General features: G+C 48.0%; 1 protein-coding gene across 2 annotated transcripts in view; it reads left to right on the top strand.

The window, feature by feature from the left end:
* LOC144940684 (collagen alpha-1(XII) chain-like) overlaps nt 1–17,470 on the top strand; it is a 131,994-nt gene that overhangs the window by 50,705 nt on the left and 63,819 nt on the right. For both annotated transcript variants that reach the window (XR_013639157.1, XM_078866993.1), the window contains exons 17-22: nt 1,288–1,394; nt 2,846–2,998; nt 4,964–5,083; nt 8,749–8,913; nt 9,998–10,159; nt 12,559–12,719. Coding sequence is in view for 1 of the 2 variants with exons in the window: in XM_078866993.1 (XP_078723119.1) it covers nt 1,288–1,394; nt 2,846–2,998; nt 4,964–5,083; nt 8,749–8,913; nt 9,998–10,159; nt 12,559–12,719 (868 nt within the window). In the remaining variant the exon portion in view is untranslated. The remainder of the gene's footprint in view (nt 1–1,287; nt 1,395–2,845; nt 2,999–4,963; nt 5,084–8,748; nt 8,914–9,997; nt 10,160–12,558; nt 12,720–17,470) is intronic.

The raw sequence follows: 17,470 nt of genomic DNA, 5'->3' as shown, positions 1-17,470 counted from the left end.
GGGGGGGGCGAAGAGGACATGACACTTTGATGAATTAACCTCAGCGTTGTGTTTTTTTGTTGTTGCATTTTTAACGCGAATGAGAAACCCCCCCCTCCACTGATGACGTTGCGTTGCTAGGGGCAACCCCTGGGCAGCTTTAGTGCTCGCAGAGTGGCGCGATTAAATAAATAAATAATAAATGCCACTACATTACTTATTTAACTACTTTAACGTTGACTGATGGGAACACGGAATAGCGCTGGCTCATCACGGGTTTACGGCGTGGTACCTGGCTACTTTTTTAAAATGTATACCCCATGGTTTGCGAGCCAAATACTTCACAAGTGTGCGTCCACAGACGGACAGACGGACAGACAGACAGACAAAAAATGACGTTTATAGGTAAGAAGATCTCCATGTGAAATGTGGTTCTAGCATTTTTTTAGCAATCCCACAATGATAAATGTAACTTTAAATCTGAAATATATTTGCAATTTGTTAACGTTTCGCACAGTTTCTTGTTGGCATGGATTGCTTTGTGCCAAATGGTTTTGCGCTGAAGAAAGCCACATTTTGGTTTATGTGCAGGACTGTGAGTCACATCTTTTGGCTCACATCGACTCGCCTGTGAGTGTGTTGTGTCTGTGAGTCTGTGTCTAAATTTGCTTGTATATGTTTGTGTGTGTGTGCACTTGGAGTGCGCACAACATTTTTGCTCATGGTTAACATCAGTGGGCAATATCTTAACCGGTTCTGGGCATCTGCTAGGTCAACTCAGTCTTAAATGAGCACCTAGATTGGTGTGCAAAACATCAGCACTGTGGAGTCAAAGATGGCCGGGCATAGTGCTGACTACACCACCCCCTCTTGTGACATGGGTGCTTTCCAGCAAAACTTTCCCCAATTGCCTGTGTAGGCTACACAGGGAATCATTGTCTTTGTGTTTACACGTATCCAAAATTCCCTTCCTCTGGCCATCCACACTGCTAAGACCTCCTGTTCAAGTCCAGGCTCAAGACTTTCCACTTCTCTTCTGCCTGTGACTGCCTTCACTCTCCCTATGAAGAGTATTAGCCTGAACTTCTATCATAATGGCATCTCAATTTCCCACAGGCCTGCCACAATATTCATTTTCCTCCCTACATTAATAAAATAAAACAAGATCTTCAAACTCCCTAGATATTTTTCTCCAAACACCCCACTCGTGAATTATCACGCTATTTTGAGGACACGGTTGTTCTGACATGTGTACGGTGCGCGTGTGTGTGCGTTTGTGTGGGTATGCGTGCTTTTATGTGCATGCAGGCCAGACACGTTGTATCGCTTTGGAGTGCAAGCCGTGTACAAGACTGGCATGAGCCCAGCAACAGAGGGCACGCTCCGCACGGGAAAACCAGGGGCCACCTCACCTGGTAGCGCACACCCACGCGTGCACACTACAATAACAACAACAACCACCCATCGACACTAAGTAGCGTAGATGTCACCACGACGCTTGTGCCATGCTAGGTGCACTTTGGGGCCTGTGTATTTTTAGCTTTAAAAAAAACAAATGCTCTGCAGCTTCTCGGGGTGGCTCAGAGGTCAGTGTGCTGCTGAACACTGGCACCACTGACAACCTGCGTTCAAATCCAGGCAGAGAAAATGTGATTCAAACTGGATACTCAAGTGTAGTGAGTCGTTTTTCTCAGCTCAGTCAGCAATGACTGTACAATTTTTTTGTAAATATGTAGTGACATCGGAGATGTCACTGTATGGTGGGTGATCACGTGTCGGGGAGAGCTCTTGACAAGGATCGAGAGGGAACGAGAATGCTCGAGAAGGCGGGCGGATCCGAGGGCGGAGCGGCCCCGACCGTAGGGAGAGAGGGACCGGGGTCGCTGCATTCTACAAGCTGGAAGCTCAACACCTATAAGCAGGAAGCTCTACGTCTCAAGCTGGAAGCTCTTCGTCTTACGAGGCAACCACGTGGTCGGAGACCCGAGTGAGGGTCCGACCCTTCGTCGCAGTAACCCCTCTGGAAAGCGTAGTTAGCTGGGTGGTCACCATTCTAGACTGTATCGGGTAAAGGGGCCATTACCCCTTTGTGTTACGGTGTTACAATAAATGTGTTGCCGCTACAAGGAACAACGTCTGCGACTCAGTTGGACTCACTACAAATATATGCGCTGAACTCAGGTATTTCAGCTCCGAGAAATACAAATTTTGGTTTAGCTATCATGCAACGAACATTACCTTCAGTGGTAGCGTGGGTAGGAAAGTGTTGCCCCCCTGCTGTGCAGGTCAGAGGTCACTCGAAGGGATATCAGAGGTAGCTGTGTGTTATTCGGTTCTGCGGGCCATTCTCTGCTTTAAAGAGGGGTCATAGCCCGAAACATCACCTATTCCATGTTTTCTCCTCTTTAGCGTCCACAGTGTTATTGAGGAAAGTGTCGAGTATTCACCATTTGTACTTGCGTGCTGTGCTGCCAGCACAGTATCACTCTATGTAATCGCTAGTCACAAATAGCTCTCTCTGCTCACTACAGTAATTTTGCTCTGGCTGTTCCACCTGATGACAGAAGCTTCTGTTGCCTCCGAAACGTTGTGATTTAATTTAGTTATTTTATTTTATTTTTCATTTTATTTTTTCATCTACGTGACTTTACCGAAAGAACCAAAGAGTATAGATCCTAATCGATTGACACGTCTCAAGCGTGACACTGAAAACGAAATGTGTTTATATTTGTTGAATCCTACAATTTTTAATCACAATTATATTCGTAAAAAAATTTTTTGGAAGAATTCTCATGTTCTAATCCGTCTCCACTGAGCCACCCCCGCTGGGCTGCCCCCTCCCTCCGCCCCTCGTTCTCCTCCGCAGCGTCGTTCGAGTGTTCTTCCCCGTCAGTGGCCGACATCGTCATCCTGGTGGACGGCTCATGGAGCATCGGCCGCCTCAACTTCCGCCTCGTGCGGCAGTTCCTTGAGGCCCTGGTGCAGGCCTTCAACGTGGCCTCCGACAAGACGCGCATCGGTGAGGCCACCGCGCCCATGCCCTTGCACCCCTTTGATATCAGCCATGGACAAAGGTCTGCGATATCTGCTGTAGAGGTAGCGCTGCGATATCTGTTATAAAGGAAGGGCCATGGTATCCGCAATAGAAGTAGCTATGTGATATCCACTATAAAGGCAGCAATGCGATGGCCCCTATAGAGGTAACTCTAAGATGTGCTCTTGGAGAAGTGCTGTTATGTCCATTATAGTGGTAGCCCTATGATGTCCACGATAGAGGTTGCACTGTGACAGCTACTCTAGAGGAAGCGCTGCGCTATCTGCTTCTGGCCCTACCCCTCATCCCACACACACACCCACACCATGAACTCGTGATCTGCTGGGGGCTGGAATCAGTGGCGGCTTCTCACTAGGGACCGTAGTGGGGCCTGGCACCACGTGTGAAAAGGAAAAGCAATCACCCTCCCCCCCCCGAACAATACTGACCTGGTCGTTATAAAGAGGTAAACTGCATAAACCCCTCCTCCCTCCACCCCTCGTAGAAGTACAAAGCAACAATGGATTTTGGCTGCACTGGCCTCTGCTGCCCACCATGTAGCCCCACGGCCTACAACGCCTATTGCGTGTGGTGATCACTCATCCAAGCAAGTGCTCGTCCAGGTTCAACTCTGCTTAGCTCTCATTATCTGATGAGATCCGTGCATTCTTGGCGATTAGGTCATCGCAAACGTCAATAAGTAGCGCGTAAACAAAAAAACAACTGTTCGTTATATTTTGGAATGGCTGTGTCGCGAATCTGGCTCGGGAGGCATCGAAGAAGCTGGGTTTTTTTTTATCAATGCCAAAGCCCTTTTTTCCAACCTTTGTACTTCTGCACAAAAGCTGAATTTTGGCCGGAGTTGTGTGTTGATTTATGGGCCAGCAATAATTGATTCACAACCAGTCACTCGCTCACCAGCGGCCAGACCCTACAACCATGGCTACTCTTCCCTTGAACTTCACCTGGTGATTAATCTGCCATAATATTGTTGATTCCACACCGTGTTCAAACCAACGCAAGCCCGCAGGTTACAACATACTTCTTGTTCCGCTTTCTTCCGTCGCGCTGTTCCCCTTTGGAATCACCCCTGCCCTCAGAAAAATTTTCTCAATTGAAGAAAAGTCAATTACTCCTGCCCTTTACAATTGTAATAATTGCAGTGCTCTTTGTTGCTGGTCGCCTGGCATATCGGAGCCAATGGGGCGTTCTCCTTGGCACACCGTGATAAAAAAAATCCCAAGTAGAAAGAATTCAATTGCGAAATAGGGCACGATTCAAAAGCGGTTACATTTGTTAGACCGAGCAAAAGCATCCAATGTCCCACTGAAATCCGACTGCAAGGGAACGGCTTTAGAAAAAAAAATAGGGAATTGGCATATGAGAATCAACGTGTGTGTGTGTGCTCGTTGTTACTGGAGAGTGGTAGTGTAGTGGTTAGCGCGCTTGCACTATGAATCCGGTGACCCAAGTTTGATTCCCGCTCACGGCCACCAACACAGGTGACAATTATATGGACCGGTCCTGGGCCTCCCCTAGGTTAATTCAACCTCAAATGAGTACCTGGTGCGCTGTGTAAACATCGGCACTTGGGAGACACAGGTGGTCGGGCATGATGTTGGCCAGCCACCCCCTCGTATACCGTGCTGGCCTTCATAGGTGCTACTAACAGCACTTGCCCCAACAGTCTGTTAAAGGCTATACGGGGGATATTTGTATTTGTATTTGTTGTTTATGTGCACTGGAGGTTGCAAAGTGCACTTAGCTCGGCACAAGCCTCGTGGGGACATCACTGCCGCTAAGTTGCGAGCGGCTGTTGTTGATGTTTCTGTTGATGTTGCCACTGCCGCTGATGCGGGTCCTGTTGATGTTTCTGTTGTCGCCGCTGTTAATGTGACTTCTGCTGCTTTTGTTATTGATGTCTAATGTCGTTTTTACTGATGCTGTCAGGTCTCGTGCAGTACAGTGGGGACCCCCGTACCGAGTGGGACCTCAACACGTACAGCACCAAGGAAGAGGTTTTGGAGGCCGCCAGGAACCTGCCATACAAAGGGGGCAACACCCTCACAGGTACCCCTCGTCAATGCACTCTCACCAGCACGAGCACAGGCCTTAAACCCTAAGTCGCCATCATTATCATCATTCATAACGTTCTGTCTGTTGTGTCTTGACCCTCCAGAGCAACCCCGGTCTCACTCCTTAATCAGACCATAGGCAGTGAAGCTTCAACATGAACGGGCGCTTTACTGAATGACTCCAGGAAGTGGCCCCGAACCCCAGGGACCGCGGTCCTCTATAGCTCCTAGCGAAGCTTGACATAACGTTAGGGACCGTGGACAATTACACCCAAACAACGAAACATAACACTGTCCACTGCTGGATGGACGTGTCCGCACACTGTTGCCATTGCACGTGCCTTGAGTATTAACGTTGAGCTCCTGAGGTTGCTTCCATTTGGCTCTGTGAGACTGGGCATTTACAATGCACCCAATATCTATAATGGGAGCTTCACTCATCATCCCTCATCATCATCATCGCCATCATCGGCCATGATCTACGCATTGCTGAATGAAGGCCCCCGCACGCCGTCGCTATCCTACATGGTGTCGTGATGCCACGATCCACCTCGCTCCTGCGCACACGAGCCGACCTCGTCGCTCCGTCTCCGCAGCGCTCCTCGTCCGCTCACGTGTGTTCTCTGCTTCGGCGTCCGTTCCGTCACCAGTCTCTTCCATCAGTCATCATCCCTTTCTGGCCATAGTGTTGTCCTTGCCCAAGCTCAACTTACTTTCCCTTGCAATCAATACGGCAATGTCCCCGATGTCTGTTTGTTCCCTGATCCATGTGCTCCTCTTTCTGTCTCTCGATGTAACTCCAAGGGTGAATCTCCATTTTGGACACTTTTCACCGTGTGTTCCATTTTATTAGTGAACGCCACCCTTGGTTCTGATCCATGCCACAGTGATTTATGTGCACAGATTGAAAACTTTTTTCTGCAGGTCCAATGGTATGGTGAAAAAATCATGTTTTTCCAATTGCATTCCATCCCGCTCGCAATTTACCTCCTCGCTTTAGAAAATCTGTACCGTCACGGGACACCCATGAAGTCGAGCCTAATAGCTTTTTAGGCCCTTCCTGTTGAAATAAAGAAAATCTTATCTTTATATATATAAATTTAGTCCTGATCTGCATTTAATAACTGCCCATGGACATCTGCACACTGTGATGTGTTTCCGGCGTTAGCGTCTCCACCAAATAACTTCCGTTTGTGCGGCGAACTGACAGCGAGAGAAATGAAACCATGGTAGGAACAGAGCATGAGAGGAGGAGGAAAAAAAACTCCAAATCAATGCCTTGATGTGGGTTTGAGCCGGTGGCACAATAAAAAAAAGAGATCATGCTTTAAATAAATTTCGCAAATACCACATGGAACATAATTCTTCAACCTGACAGGAGTTGGTAAAAAACATATTTTGTCCGTAAAGAATTTATCCATCACTGCTGTGTGAGGTGACTCATTTGTTGACCTGATGGGGGCTGTTAGTTCAAACAATGTCTATGAATTCTTATAATAATTATGTATTTTTTTATTTTAAAAGTTTTTGAACTAAATATAATTTGTGATGGACAACTGATGCCAAATACGTTGAGGTGATTATTCAGGAATGTGCTCATAGTTGTGCGTGTGTGTGTGCCTTGTCCGAAGGCCAAACTGGCTCAAATATCAAAACCACAGTCACTCTCACCCTGTCTTCTTTTGTGGTCTACTCTTTTTTTATTCATTTTTACTACCACCCCCCATTTTTTATTCAACTTTATATAATTTTATTTTACTTTATATAATTTCCAAACCCCGTTGCCAACACGGACAAACGTTACCGCTATTTAATGGCTAATGCCGTGATAATCACAATTTCTCTCATGAGACGGCCAATTGGGCCTTATTTTAACCCCAGTAGTATCGGTGTGGAGCTGACCCTTTCAGAAACGTCTTTATCCTATTGACGCAATTGTGCTTTTGCATTATAATCTCCCACAGGAAGTGCCCACTGCCATCCGTCATGTTTATGCATTCATGTATCTGTTTTTAAAACTAGCTCGCTAAAACTACAAGGGGATTTAACCATCGCTATAAATGTAGTGCCAAACAACAGCTAATAATGTCAAGTTGGACTTGCTGGAAAAATTAAACTGTCAGTACTAATATATTTTTTTTATATGGATGTTTAAAATGTTTACCGTGTGTAATAGGTCACGGTGCGGCCCTACTACAAAGATATCTTTGGCCGCGATTGGCGATTGGGCCTCCACTAGACTCGGGGGATCATTTAAGAGCACCTCTGAAGGATATTTTGGTCTACTCTTCCATGCTGATTAGACGTCTTTAAAGATGTTAACCATGTGTATATATTTGTTTATATAGGCATGGAGCTGTGGCCGCAGAGGTTATTGCCCTCTGCTATGTTCTCAATGACCTGAGTTTAAACTATTTTAACTAAACTATTTTTATTTTGTTTTACTAGATAATGCCCACTGAACAATATAGCTCTTTTTCAGAAGTGATCTGGCCACAAATGATAGTCCAATGAAATAGCTTATCATGTGGAAATTTACAGCAGCCACATACTTTATATGTATGTTTCTAAATGTGGAGGGAAAAACCGGAGGACCCGGAGAAAAATTCACGTAGCCATGAGGAGATCTTGCAAACCCCAAATATACAGGCTTCAGGGTCGGGATCGAACCCACGACCTCCTGTATACAAGGCGAGGTAGTTAACACCTCGCCACCGCGGTGCCCAGTTGATTTTTTTTTAAGGCTAATGTCAGTGGCGAGTAACATCTAAATTGATTCATGGCTTCCACTTAACCAAACCCCCACTGTACAGCGTGGCGAAGTTTGGTCAAACAACACCCATCACCCACACGCCACTGGGAGACCTTCATTCAGCAGTGGATTGTACATCCGTTTATTCCAGTATATGTGTGTGTGTATATATAAATGGAGGGTTCCACAAAACATGAGGAATTATTTGATGGCTAAGAACAATATTACACTTGTTTCTTTTTCAGTCAGGAAACCCCCAGTCCCAGGACACCTTTTCAAGAGTTTCACTCAGAATGTTTGCCTAGTTTGTTATGTACTGTATTCTTGCCTGCGGGAGGGGCGAACCAGAGCGGCCCTAAGAAAAGTAAAACAACACTCAAACTTCCCACAGATGGGTTAGAAACCTTATTTCTGTTCTGCCCCCCCCCCCCCACCTAATGGCCACCACACTGTTGCCTTAACATGATGTGGGTGTATCGCAGCAGTATTGCTAGCTTAGTGTGCATGCGGTGAAACTGGACCAGGGCCCCATGGGCCGAAGGAGCCCAGGCAGGTGCTAAGATATGAGGAGGAGTGGAGGGGAAATTGGCCCAGGGGGCTACTCCCATTTCATTGCTTGCACCAGGGCCCATGCTAACCGCCTTTCACCACTGGTACATCACAACACACACGCACAAACGATGGCCCAATCACTGAGTTGTCCACCAACCCTACGTTCAAGTCAAAAGTTGTTTTGCATGTGTGATTCTCAACACATCAGTAAGACAGAAAAAGGTCTCTTGATTTAAAGCTAGTGGACTCAATGGGTCAGTGTGCGACAGTACACCATGCCGGCACTTCTCAGGTCATCAAACATGGATACCGGCACTTTGGTTTCCCCACTCCCGCCCCCAACTCCCTCTGTGCAGGGCTGGCGCTGCTGCACGTGCTGGAGCAGAGCTTCGGCATGGAGCGGGGGGCACGTTCCTTGCTGCCCAAGATCGGGATCCTGGTGACGGACGGGAAATCGCAGGACGAGGTGCAGGAACCCGCTCGCCAGATGCGCGACCGCGGCATCGAACTCTTCGCCATCGGTGGGTGCCCCCATCACTGGCACGCAGCCACACAGGGACATGCAGACACAGCAGCGGTACACGGCAACTCAACACGATTGTCAAAAACTCTGCACTCAATTTGACATATATGTGTATGTGTGTATAAATGGGCAACGTCTAGGGCAATGCCCCTCCTTCATTTTCAGAAAGATGGAGAAACCTGAGCGATTGAGTGGAGAATAGTTGCAGTCCAGGTGTATAGTGCAATCTCCAACTATTATTCACTGAAACATCATCCTGTTATGCACATATTTGTGGCTTTGCCTTTAAGGGCAGCGTTATTAATGAGTGTGGTTAGTTCTTCATATCTGCGCTCGGGCACCACTGCAGTTTCACAATGTAAAATTACTTTAATTTGTTTCATCGTGATTCGGCTGTGTCCAGTAACCCAGTAGCAAATGAATGACATAAACAAATCAAATTAACTTGGCAGATTAATACATTCATAATAATGCATACAAAAGGACAACAATCTTTTATCTTTCCAGGTAAGGCACACTGAGCTATACAGCTCTTCTTAAGAAGCGACCTGGCCACAAATGATAGCTCAACGAAGTGGCTCATCATGTGAAAATCTATAGCAGCCAAATGCTCTGAATGCATGTTGATTCTAAATGTGGAGGGAAAACCCGGAGGACCCGGAGACTAATCCACACGACCACAGAGAGTTCAAGTTCAAGTTCATTTTCAAGTTCATTTATTAGGTATAGCCCTGTGAGCCATTCAGCTCTTGAATCGGGTGCAACCGCAACAAACAGAAAACAAAAACATGAACAAGAAAACATCTTAAAGTGACTATGTGCAAACAGAAAATCCAAGAAAAGACAGCAAAATATTGCAGAAAAAGCACCGTACACCAACACTGTGTGCAAAAATCCCAGTGGATGCAAAAGAGAGAGAGACATACAAACTAAAAATATACAGGGGCGTCAGGCGTCGGGGTCGAACTCACAACCACATGTATACCAGGCGAGGTAGTTAACATCTCAACCTGCACGGCGATGTTGACGGAGGCGGCGTTGCCCATTATTGTCGGGCATGTGTGGCGGTGACGGCGGCGCAGGCATCAAGAACGCAGACGAGAGCGAGCTGCAGCTGATCGCGTCACCCCCGCACGCCGACCACATGTACATCGTCGCCGACTTCAACGTGCTGGACTCCATCATCGAGGGCCTCACCCGCACGCTCTGCAACCGCGTTGAAGCACAGTTCATCCTCATCAATGGTAACCGTGGCGGCGGGGGGGGGGGGGGGGTGAGGTGGCAATGGCTGCCACGGCAGTGTTTGTTGTGATGGTGGTGCCGGTGGGACTGATTGTGGTGGTTGTTCTGCACTACAAACCCGGCGACTCTGATACGGTTGATGACTACACAACCAGTGTCTTCGAGGAATGTCAAAGCCAGCGAGTGTGATGTTTGGGTCTCAAATGAGGTATTTATTCTGAACGTCCACGTTGCTCCACTCTGTTCGCCAGCGTTCTTCTGGGTCTGAGCGAGATTCTACGATGGTAACGGCGTGATCCCAGAAGGGGTTTCAGTCAGCAGCAAGGAACTTTGTTGAGGTCACGTTTGATGGGTAGGGTCGTTGTCATTGGCACGAAAATGTGTGGTGGCGGAATTTTTCGTCAGGATATGGAGCCAGGCGATCGGCGTCAGTTTCAGTGTTTTTGTTATGATGCACATCGTATTATTCAACCAACAGTGCATCGAGCAGTCTTGTGCACGAGCTCCCCGGGCCAGGCTAGAGCACATTGACTCTGCCACTGAGTGGATCAGTGAGGGGGTGTTTTCGGTTTTGCTAATGACAGTCGGTGACATCTTGTTTGCTCTGCACTTCAGAGGGATACACTTTAGAGCCTGGTGAGAGCACGTACTTGGACCCAGTGGCCGGAGCGTTTTGCACACTGAGCTATGACCTCTATTTAATTACTTGCTATCGCCCCGTCGGCAGCGTGTGATATCTGGATGTGTCCCGGACATGATATCTCCGCTCCACTATCCATCGCTGAACATTGTGCTGAAGTATAATCAAACAACCCCGCGCCATGACTGACATGGGTGTTAGGAGACCATCCAGAAGTGGATTACAAAAAGGGGTTTTATTATTATTATTATTCAGAGATCATTGAAACCAGAGCTCCATTTTTTTTTTTCAAGGGAGAACTGGCTCCAAATAAACACATCTTCCTACAAACGGATTCCAGAGTGGAAACAAAATTCAAAACATGAAAATGAAAAAAAAACAGGAACAACGCAATTAACGAGGAAATACAGAATTTAAAGAACATCATCCAAGAATTTTCAAAACAGTGCCACATGATGACTAAAAACAAAGTACAGACTCAAACACAATACTAAATAAACTACGTATACAGTGTACATTTAAAAACACAGTTAACAAAAACAATCGTAGTTTGGATCCCTTTATCAATCCACTGCTGGCTGAAGGTATCTTACATGCAGTGTCGGTCCTGGGGGTCGTTTGACCATACTTCACCACACTTGTAAAGTGCGTGTCGGTGAAGCAAGGGGGGAGGGATGGCCCAATACAGATTTAAATATCACTCGCCACTGATGCCAGCCTTGGCCAGGAATAAAACTCATGACATATTGTGTTCACTACTCTGCGGCACTGCTCAACTGAACACAATATTTTCTTTTACAATACAAATTTAAGAAAATATAATATTGATCTCAGCAGCAGTAGGAATGCTGCCCGTGGTGCAAAGGTTCGCACATTGAACTTCAAGAGGTCGCCAATTCCATTCAACCTCCCGGCGTGGCATTTAAAATAATGGGGCAAGTTTCTTAAATTCCCCCCGCCGCCATCCCTTTTACCTCTGCCCACCCGACAGTGGAAATGTGTGCACCACGGTCGATCGGCAAGTCGTGTGTGGCCAGGAAGACTGTGGGTATTCCCCACCTCTTGCGAGAGGAAGAGGAAGCCAAAATACCCCACACTCCCCTCCCCCCCGAGCAGTGGTTCTCAAAGTGCGGTCCTCGGACCAGCATCAGTGGTCCGCGACCCTCCTCCAGGTGGTCCGCAGGGCTGTGGTGCTAATGCAGCTTGATCCAGACAATAATGACAATGTTTCCATAATAGAGGTTTTTGGATTAGATCTTGTAAATATAAATGTGTCGTTAACCCCGCCGCCACCCGACACAGCCAATTAGTAAGGTTTGTCACGTAAACCCACAACATCTACAATTCGAGTAATGACAATGTTTATTATTCCTTTTGTTTCGGACAACAATTAATATTTTACTTGTGATTTTTATTTTTAAAATAAAGTTTGGTAAACTGCCCTGATTAAACTACCCTAACCCTAAGATCTAAATGCCCCCCTCCTCGTCCCCACCTGGTCAAATTAATATTTTTATATTTCTTGTATTTAGAGAGAGAAGTGAATGCATTTTGTCACCAGGAGTGGAGCTGGGGGGGGGCTGAGTGGTCCAAAGGGCTACAAAAAGTTTGAGAAACAACTGCCCGAGAGGGGCTCTCCCTGGAGCACTCGCGGAGACTTTTCCGACCAGCAAGGCGTAAACGCGCAGTTGCAAGCAGGGCGCCTTCGCCTTTCCTACGAATGAAACAAAATTGAAAAGATGTCTATGTTGCTGTCAATAGAGGAGCCCACCTCTGCGCCGCGCCTCTCTCCTCGGGCCCTCGTCACGTCGGACCCGACGCACGGCTCATTCCGCGTGGCGTGGAAACACCCGGACGGCGGCGCCACCCCCCTGCGCTACCGTCTGGAGTACGTGCCCAAGAAGGGAGGCGACCCGGAACAGGTACTCGCACACAGCAAAGATGAAGATCCCCCCCCCCACCCCGTGTAACCTTAACAGACGGTTGGGGCAAGCGCTGTTAGCGCGAACGAGGGGGTGGGTGTAGCCGGCACCACGCCCGGCAGCCTTTGTCTCCCCAGCGGCAATGTTTACTACACACCACACCAGGTACTCATTTGAGGCTGAGTCGACCTGAAAACGCACCGTAGAACTAAACAGCCAGCACGGCTGCGAAAACCTGTGCAGCAGGATAACCAGGCATTGGTGTATTTTTTCACACTCTGCAACAAATCCCACCTGTAACAATACAAAAGGAATAATATTACTTTTGGACACGTGCACACTCAGCGTTCGCCATGCACAATAATTAATGACTTCCCAACGCTGGATGCATTGTTAGCACGCGAGAGAGAAGCTTTTGGTTCTGCAGGAATTTTCCATCATCATACTCCGCAACGCGAGCATGAATGTAGGCGCCTGCCTTGTCGTGGACCGTGCAGAGATTTGCACGCCCACCGATTTTGGCAATTGCCCTTGCGCTTGTTGGCCGAGCACGCATTCGCTCGATCGCAAGTGGCTCGCATGTAATCGATGATGCGTGCACGGCAATTGTGCGTGGCGATCGTGAGCGGCGATTGTGAGTGGCGATCGTGAGTTACGATTGTGAGTGGCGATCGTGTGTGGAGATCGTGAGCGCTGATCGTGCTCGGCGATTGTGAGTGGTGATCATGAGTGGTGATTGTGAACAGCGATTATGAGTGGTGATCGTGAGCGCTATGATGCAACCCTGATAATCGTCGCGTGCGTCATCAAATGCCCCTTTTCCATTGGCAAAACAAGCCACGCTGGTGCCAGTGCCGAGCCAGCTCGAGGCACAGCTCAGGAGGTGTAAATTATTATTTTTCCACTGCACAATCCGAGCCGTATTACTGACATCGCGTGACGCTCACGCACACGCACACACGTTGCAGCACCCCAATGATCTGCTGGATGCCATTTTTTATTCATGTTATTCAGGTGTCATGACATCACACACACATTGCACACGTGCCTAGTCCCATCCCCAGCCCAGCTTGGCTCCGTAGCATGGCTTCGTTCCGGCGGGTCAGTGGGAAACCACCTGTACCGCACCAGCCCCGTGCTGGCGCATTTTGAATGGGTATAAGTTCGTCGTGCGGTTCCCGACAAGCAAGGCAACCCGGCTTCTCTAGCCGCTTCCGAACGCACGCTGCGCACCCATGTGCGCACACACGCAGACATGTGCGTGCAAACACCCCCTGCTTCATCATATTCAAGGCCAGGGCTGCCGAGGAATGGCATCGTGAGAGCGTGCCATCCTTGGGGAGAGGACATTCCATGCGCTGTCCCGTGGTCGTGAATAATGTCTGGCGCGGTTCGAAAAAGCAGCTCCATGTGTACCGTTGTCGTGCGGGTTAAAAAATAAAACTTTATAACTCAAATCTGGACTTAAAGCTTTCGTGACTGCAGGAATTAATATTCTTTCGGTCTTTCGGTGAAGTCACGTAGATAGGTTCAAAGAAAACCTATCTATGTGACTTTACCGAAAGACCCAAAGAATACGTTTCTAACTCACTCTGTAAATTAAAACATACACACACACGAAAAAAAACCATAATTACCGAGGATTAAATATAAGGTGTGTGTTTGTAAATTATATCTGTGCAGCCTCATGCAGTTGAATTTTGTAAAGGCATTTAGTGAAGTAAATGAGGGAAGCTGGTTCAGCGGGAGAGGGGATGGTGACTGAACTAACAGCTAATCTAAGCACAAATATGCACAAACACCAACATACATGCTTATGAACACACACATGTATATAAAAACGAAGATGCTCATTCACATGAAGGGTACCCCCTTTAGACTGGATGGACTGTTGGAGGAAATCGCTGTCAGCGAGAAACAAATGGAGGTGAGGTCAGGGACAAAATCTCCGAGTCAATGCCGTCTCCTCCAGGTTCTGTCGTTAATCCCCCCCCCTCCCGATAGGCTCTCGGCCTACATGGTAGGCTTAGTCCAGAACAGGTTTGGCTCGGTTCAGGTTCAAATACAGGCAGTCGCCAACTTATGAACGCACTTCCAAACGAGTTTCCATAAGATGTCTATTTTAACCAATCGACTTGCGAACTGAACTGCGGAACTATTCAGTTCGGCAAATGTGCAAATGTACAATATTTCTTATTATTCATGAGTTTAACAGTGCTTTCCCTTTTTTCTTGAACCGCAACTTATTTTATAACACTGACCGTACGTTAATTTAAATACAGTACATTATTGTGCTCCAACTTATGAACCGTTCGACTTATATGAACGGGTTTCAGGAACGGAACCCGTTCGTAAGTCGGTGACTTATCGTACTGGTTGCCTGGAGTCTGCACAGCCAGGCACGGAACATGATGTACTGGGATGTAACTCACCATTACTGGGGTGTCGCGCTGGCGAGATGTTAACTACCTCGCCTGGTATACAGGAGGTCGTGAATTCGATCCCGACCCTGATGCCTGCTGTATAATTTAAGTTTGCATCTTCTCTTTCCCTGTGGTCGTGTGGCTTTTTCTCCGAGTCCGTTTTTTTCCCTCCACATTTAGAAACATACGTTTTGAGTATTTTGCTACTGATATAAATTTTCACATAACCCACTTCCTTGGGCTATAATTTGCGACTAGGTAGCTTCTGAAAAATATCGACATAGCTCAGTGGGCCTTACTTGGTAAAATAAAAATTGTTAGTAATTACGACGTGATAAGCACCACCTCCATGTCCACGTCCTTGCCCTGGCCTTCTGCCGCACATACCCGTGCATGCACACAAACACGCACATACAGACAACACAAGTAAACACAGACACGCATGCTCTGGGACCGATCAGCTCCTGTTTGGCACAGTTCATCGTCCAACGCACATTTGAAAAGATCGGTGCATGCGTTTTTTTTTCCCACTCCCATCAATAATAATAAATATGATTTTTTTCTGCCGCAATTGTGCGAGACAGAGGGGTGTGGAATGTTGCTCGATAGTGGAGAACACGCCGTGCTGCCGCGTCTGACCATAAAAAGCCCTGTTTTGGAATTGTCTCGTTGGCTTGCCTTGGACAAAGAGCAATGGGCTAGAAAAGGGCGGCAGTGGAGACAGACGCAAACGCAACCCTAGAACACCTTTATTTCGTGATATATATTTTTGTATCATGGTTGCTGAGTCGAGGTACATAGCCTCATGATGCCAGGCAGTCAGCAATTAAACAGCACTTTTCAAGTTACAATAGATAAATGAGTTCATATGTTTCTTGAATTGAGCAAGGCTATAAAACGATTGAAGGGAATCCCAAAGTCGAGGAGTGTGCAGAAAAGAGTGTTCTCATCTGCAAGTATGGATGAGGTGAAACAGTCCAACTGGTAGTTCGACTTCTCAAATTTGGATGAGGTATTTACAGCAATCTAACTGCTGCGACGCAATGGTTAGCGGCGCACAGGACATGCAATGGGGTTGTTGCCAGTTCGATTCGATCTCCCAGGTGTGGCAGTTGAAACAACGGCGTGAGTTTCTTACAATCCTCCCTCCTCACCACCTGTGTCTACCCAGCAGTGGTGTAACAGGCTTCACACGGCAGTTAGCCAAATCTGCAGGTTGCGTGCGGTGAGAAAATGTGTGGGTACTCCCAGCTCTGGCCAGCTTGGAAGAGTTGGCCAAATACCCTCCAGAGGGACTCTCATTACCACCCTAGTGGAGGACCTTCCACCAGTAGCGGCACTGTTGGCCGAGGGCAACTGAGGGCAGGCAGGTGCGCGTGTGCAACGTGAGGTTGCACGAGCAAACCTCCACCTCATTAAGGGGATAATCGGGTGCAGACGGGGTCGGCCCGGGGTTACACGCTGACACCGGAGGTGTTGCAACAGAGAGACATGCGATAAGGGGTGATTGATGGCCTGACAGACGCCAGCCTGTCTGGCCCTAAAGAGACACAAGGGAGGAGCTGGGTAATTGGGAGGAGGATATAAGGAGGCGCGTGAGAGCGGAGCGGGAGTTCGGGTTGCTGGGACCAAGGAGAAGACATCTCGCCGCTGCCACTCAAGCCAGGGACGGACCTCAACCCTCGCTAGTCGCCGGGCGGGTGATGGTTGCTCCCCCCGCCTGGATCGGACGAGTGAGTGGGTCTGAGGGAACGTAGGCGAGGGCAGCGGCGCAGAGTGAGGGAAGCTGTGTGCAAGCCTCTGTGTGAGTGCTGCTGTGTGCGAGCCTCTGTGTGAGCGCTGCTGTGTGCGAGCTCTGTGTGAGCGCTGCTGAGTGCGGAGCCTCGAGTGCGGAGCTGCTGAGAGGAAGAGCTGCCGCAGGGAGGTTTGTGAGGTGTGAAGTAGATAAGGGAAGTTAGTCAACAAAAGTGACCATATAGACAGAGATAGGAGTGCCTACAACTGGTGCAAGAATAGAATAATAAAGTGTAAGCAGGTGATCTGTAACAACGTGCCGACTGAGTGATTTTCCAAGATGTAGTAGAGTTCACGACTCTTGGACGCCGGAGTTGGAGGCACACGGGTTTATTACACACAGCACGGTTGTGGCATACAATTCTAGAGGGGGTGTCGGCCCCCTCACCCGGCTAGCTGGGGATATACGCGCTAGCTACTTTCTAGCCTGCCTCCTAGTCCTTCTCTAACGGGCTAGGGGAGGCTATCTGGCCCGACACTGGTAAGTCGGGCCCGGTACCCTGAGTCCCAAACCAGCGCTGACAGGAGCACCGG

Source organism: Lampetra fluviatilis, chromosome 23 (assembly GCF_964198595.1).
Source record: "Lampetra fluviatilis chromosome 23, kcLamFluv1.1, whole genome shotgun sequence".
Taxonomy (NCBI): Eukaryota; Metazoa; Chordata; class Hyperoartia; order Petromyzontiformes; family Petromyzontidae; genus Lampetra; species Lampetra fluviatilis.
The sequence above is the reverse complement of the archived record's forward strand: the minus strand, read 5'-3'. Positions and strand labels throughout refer to the sequence as shown.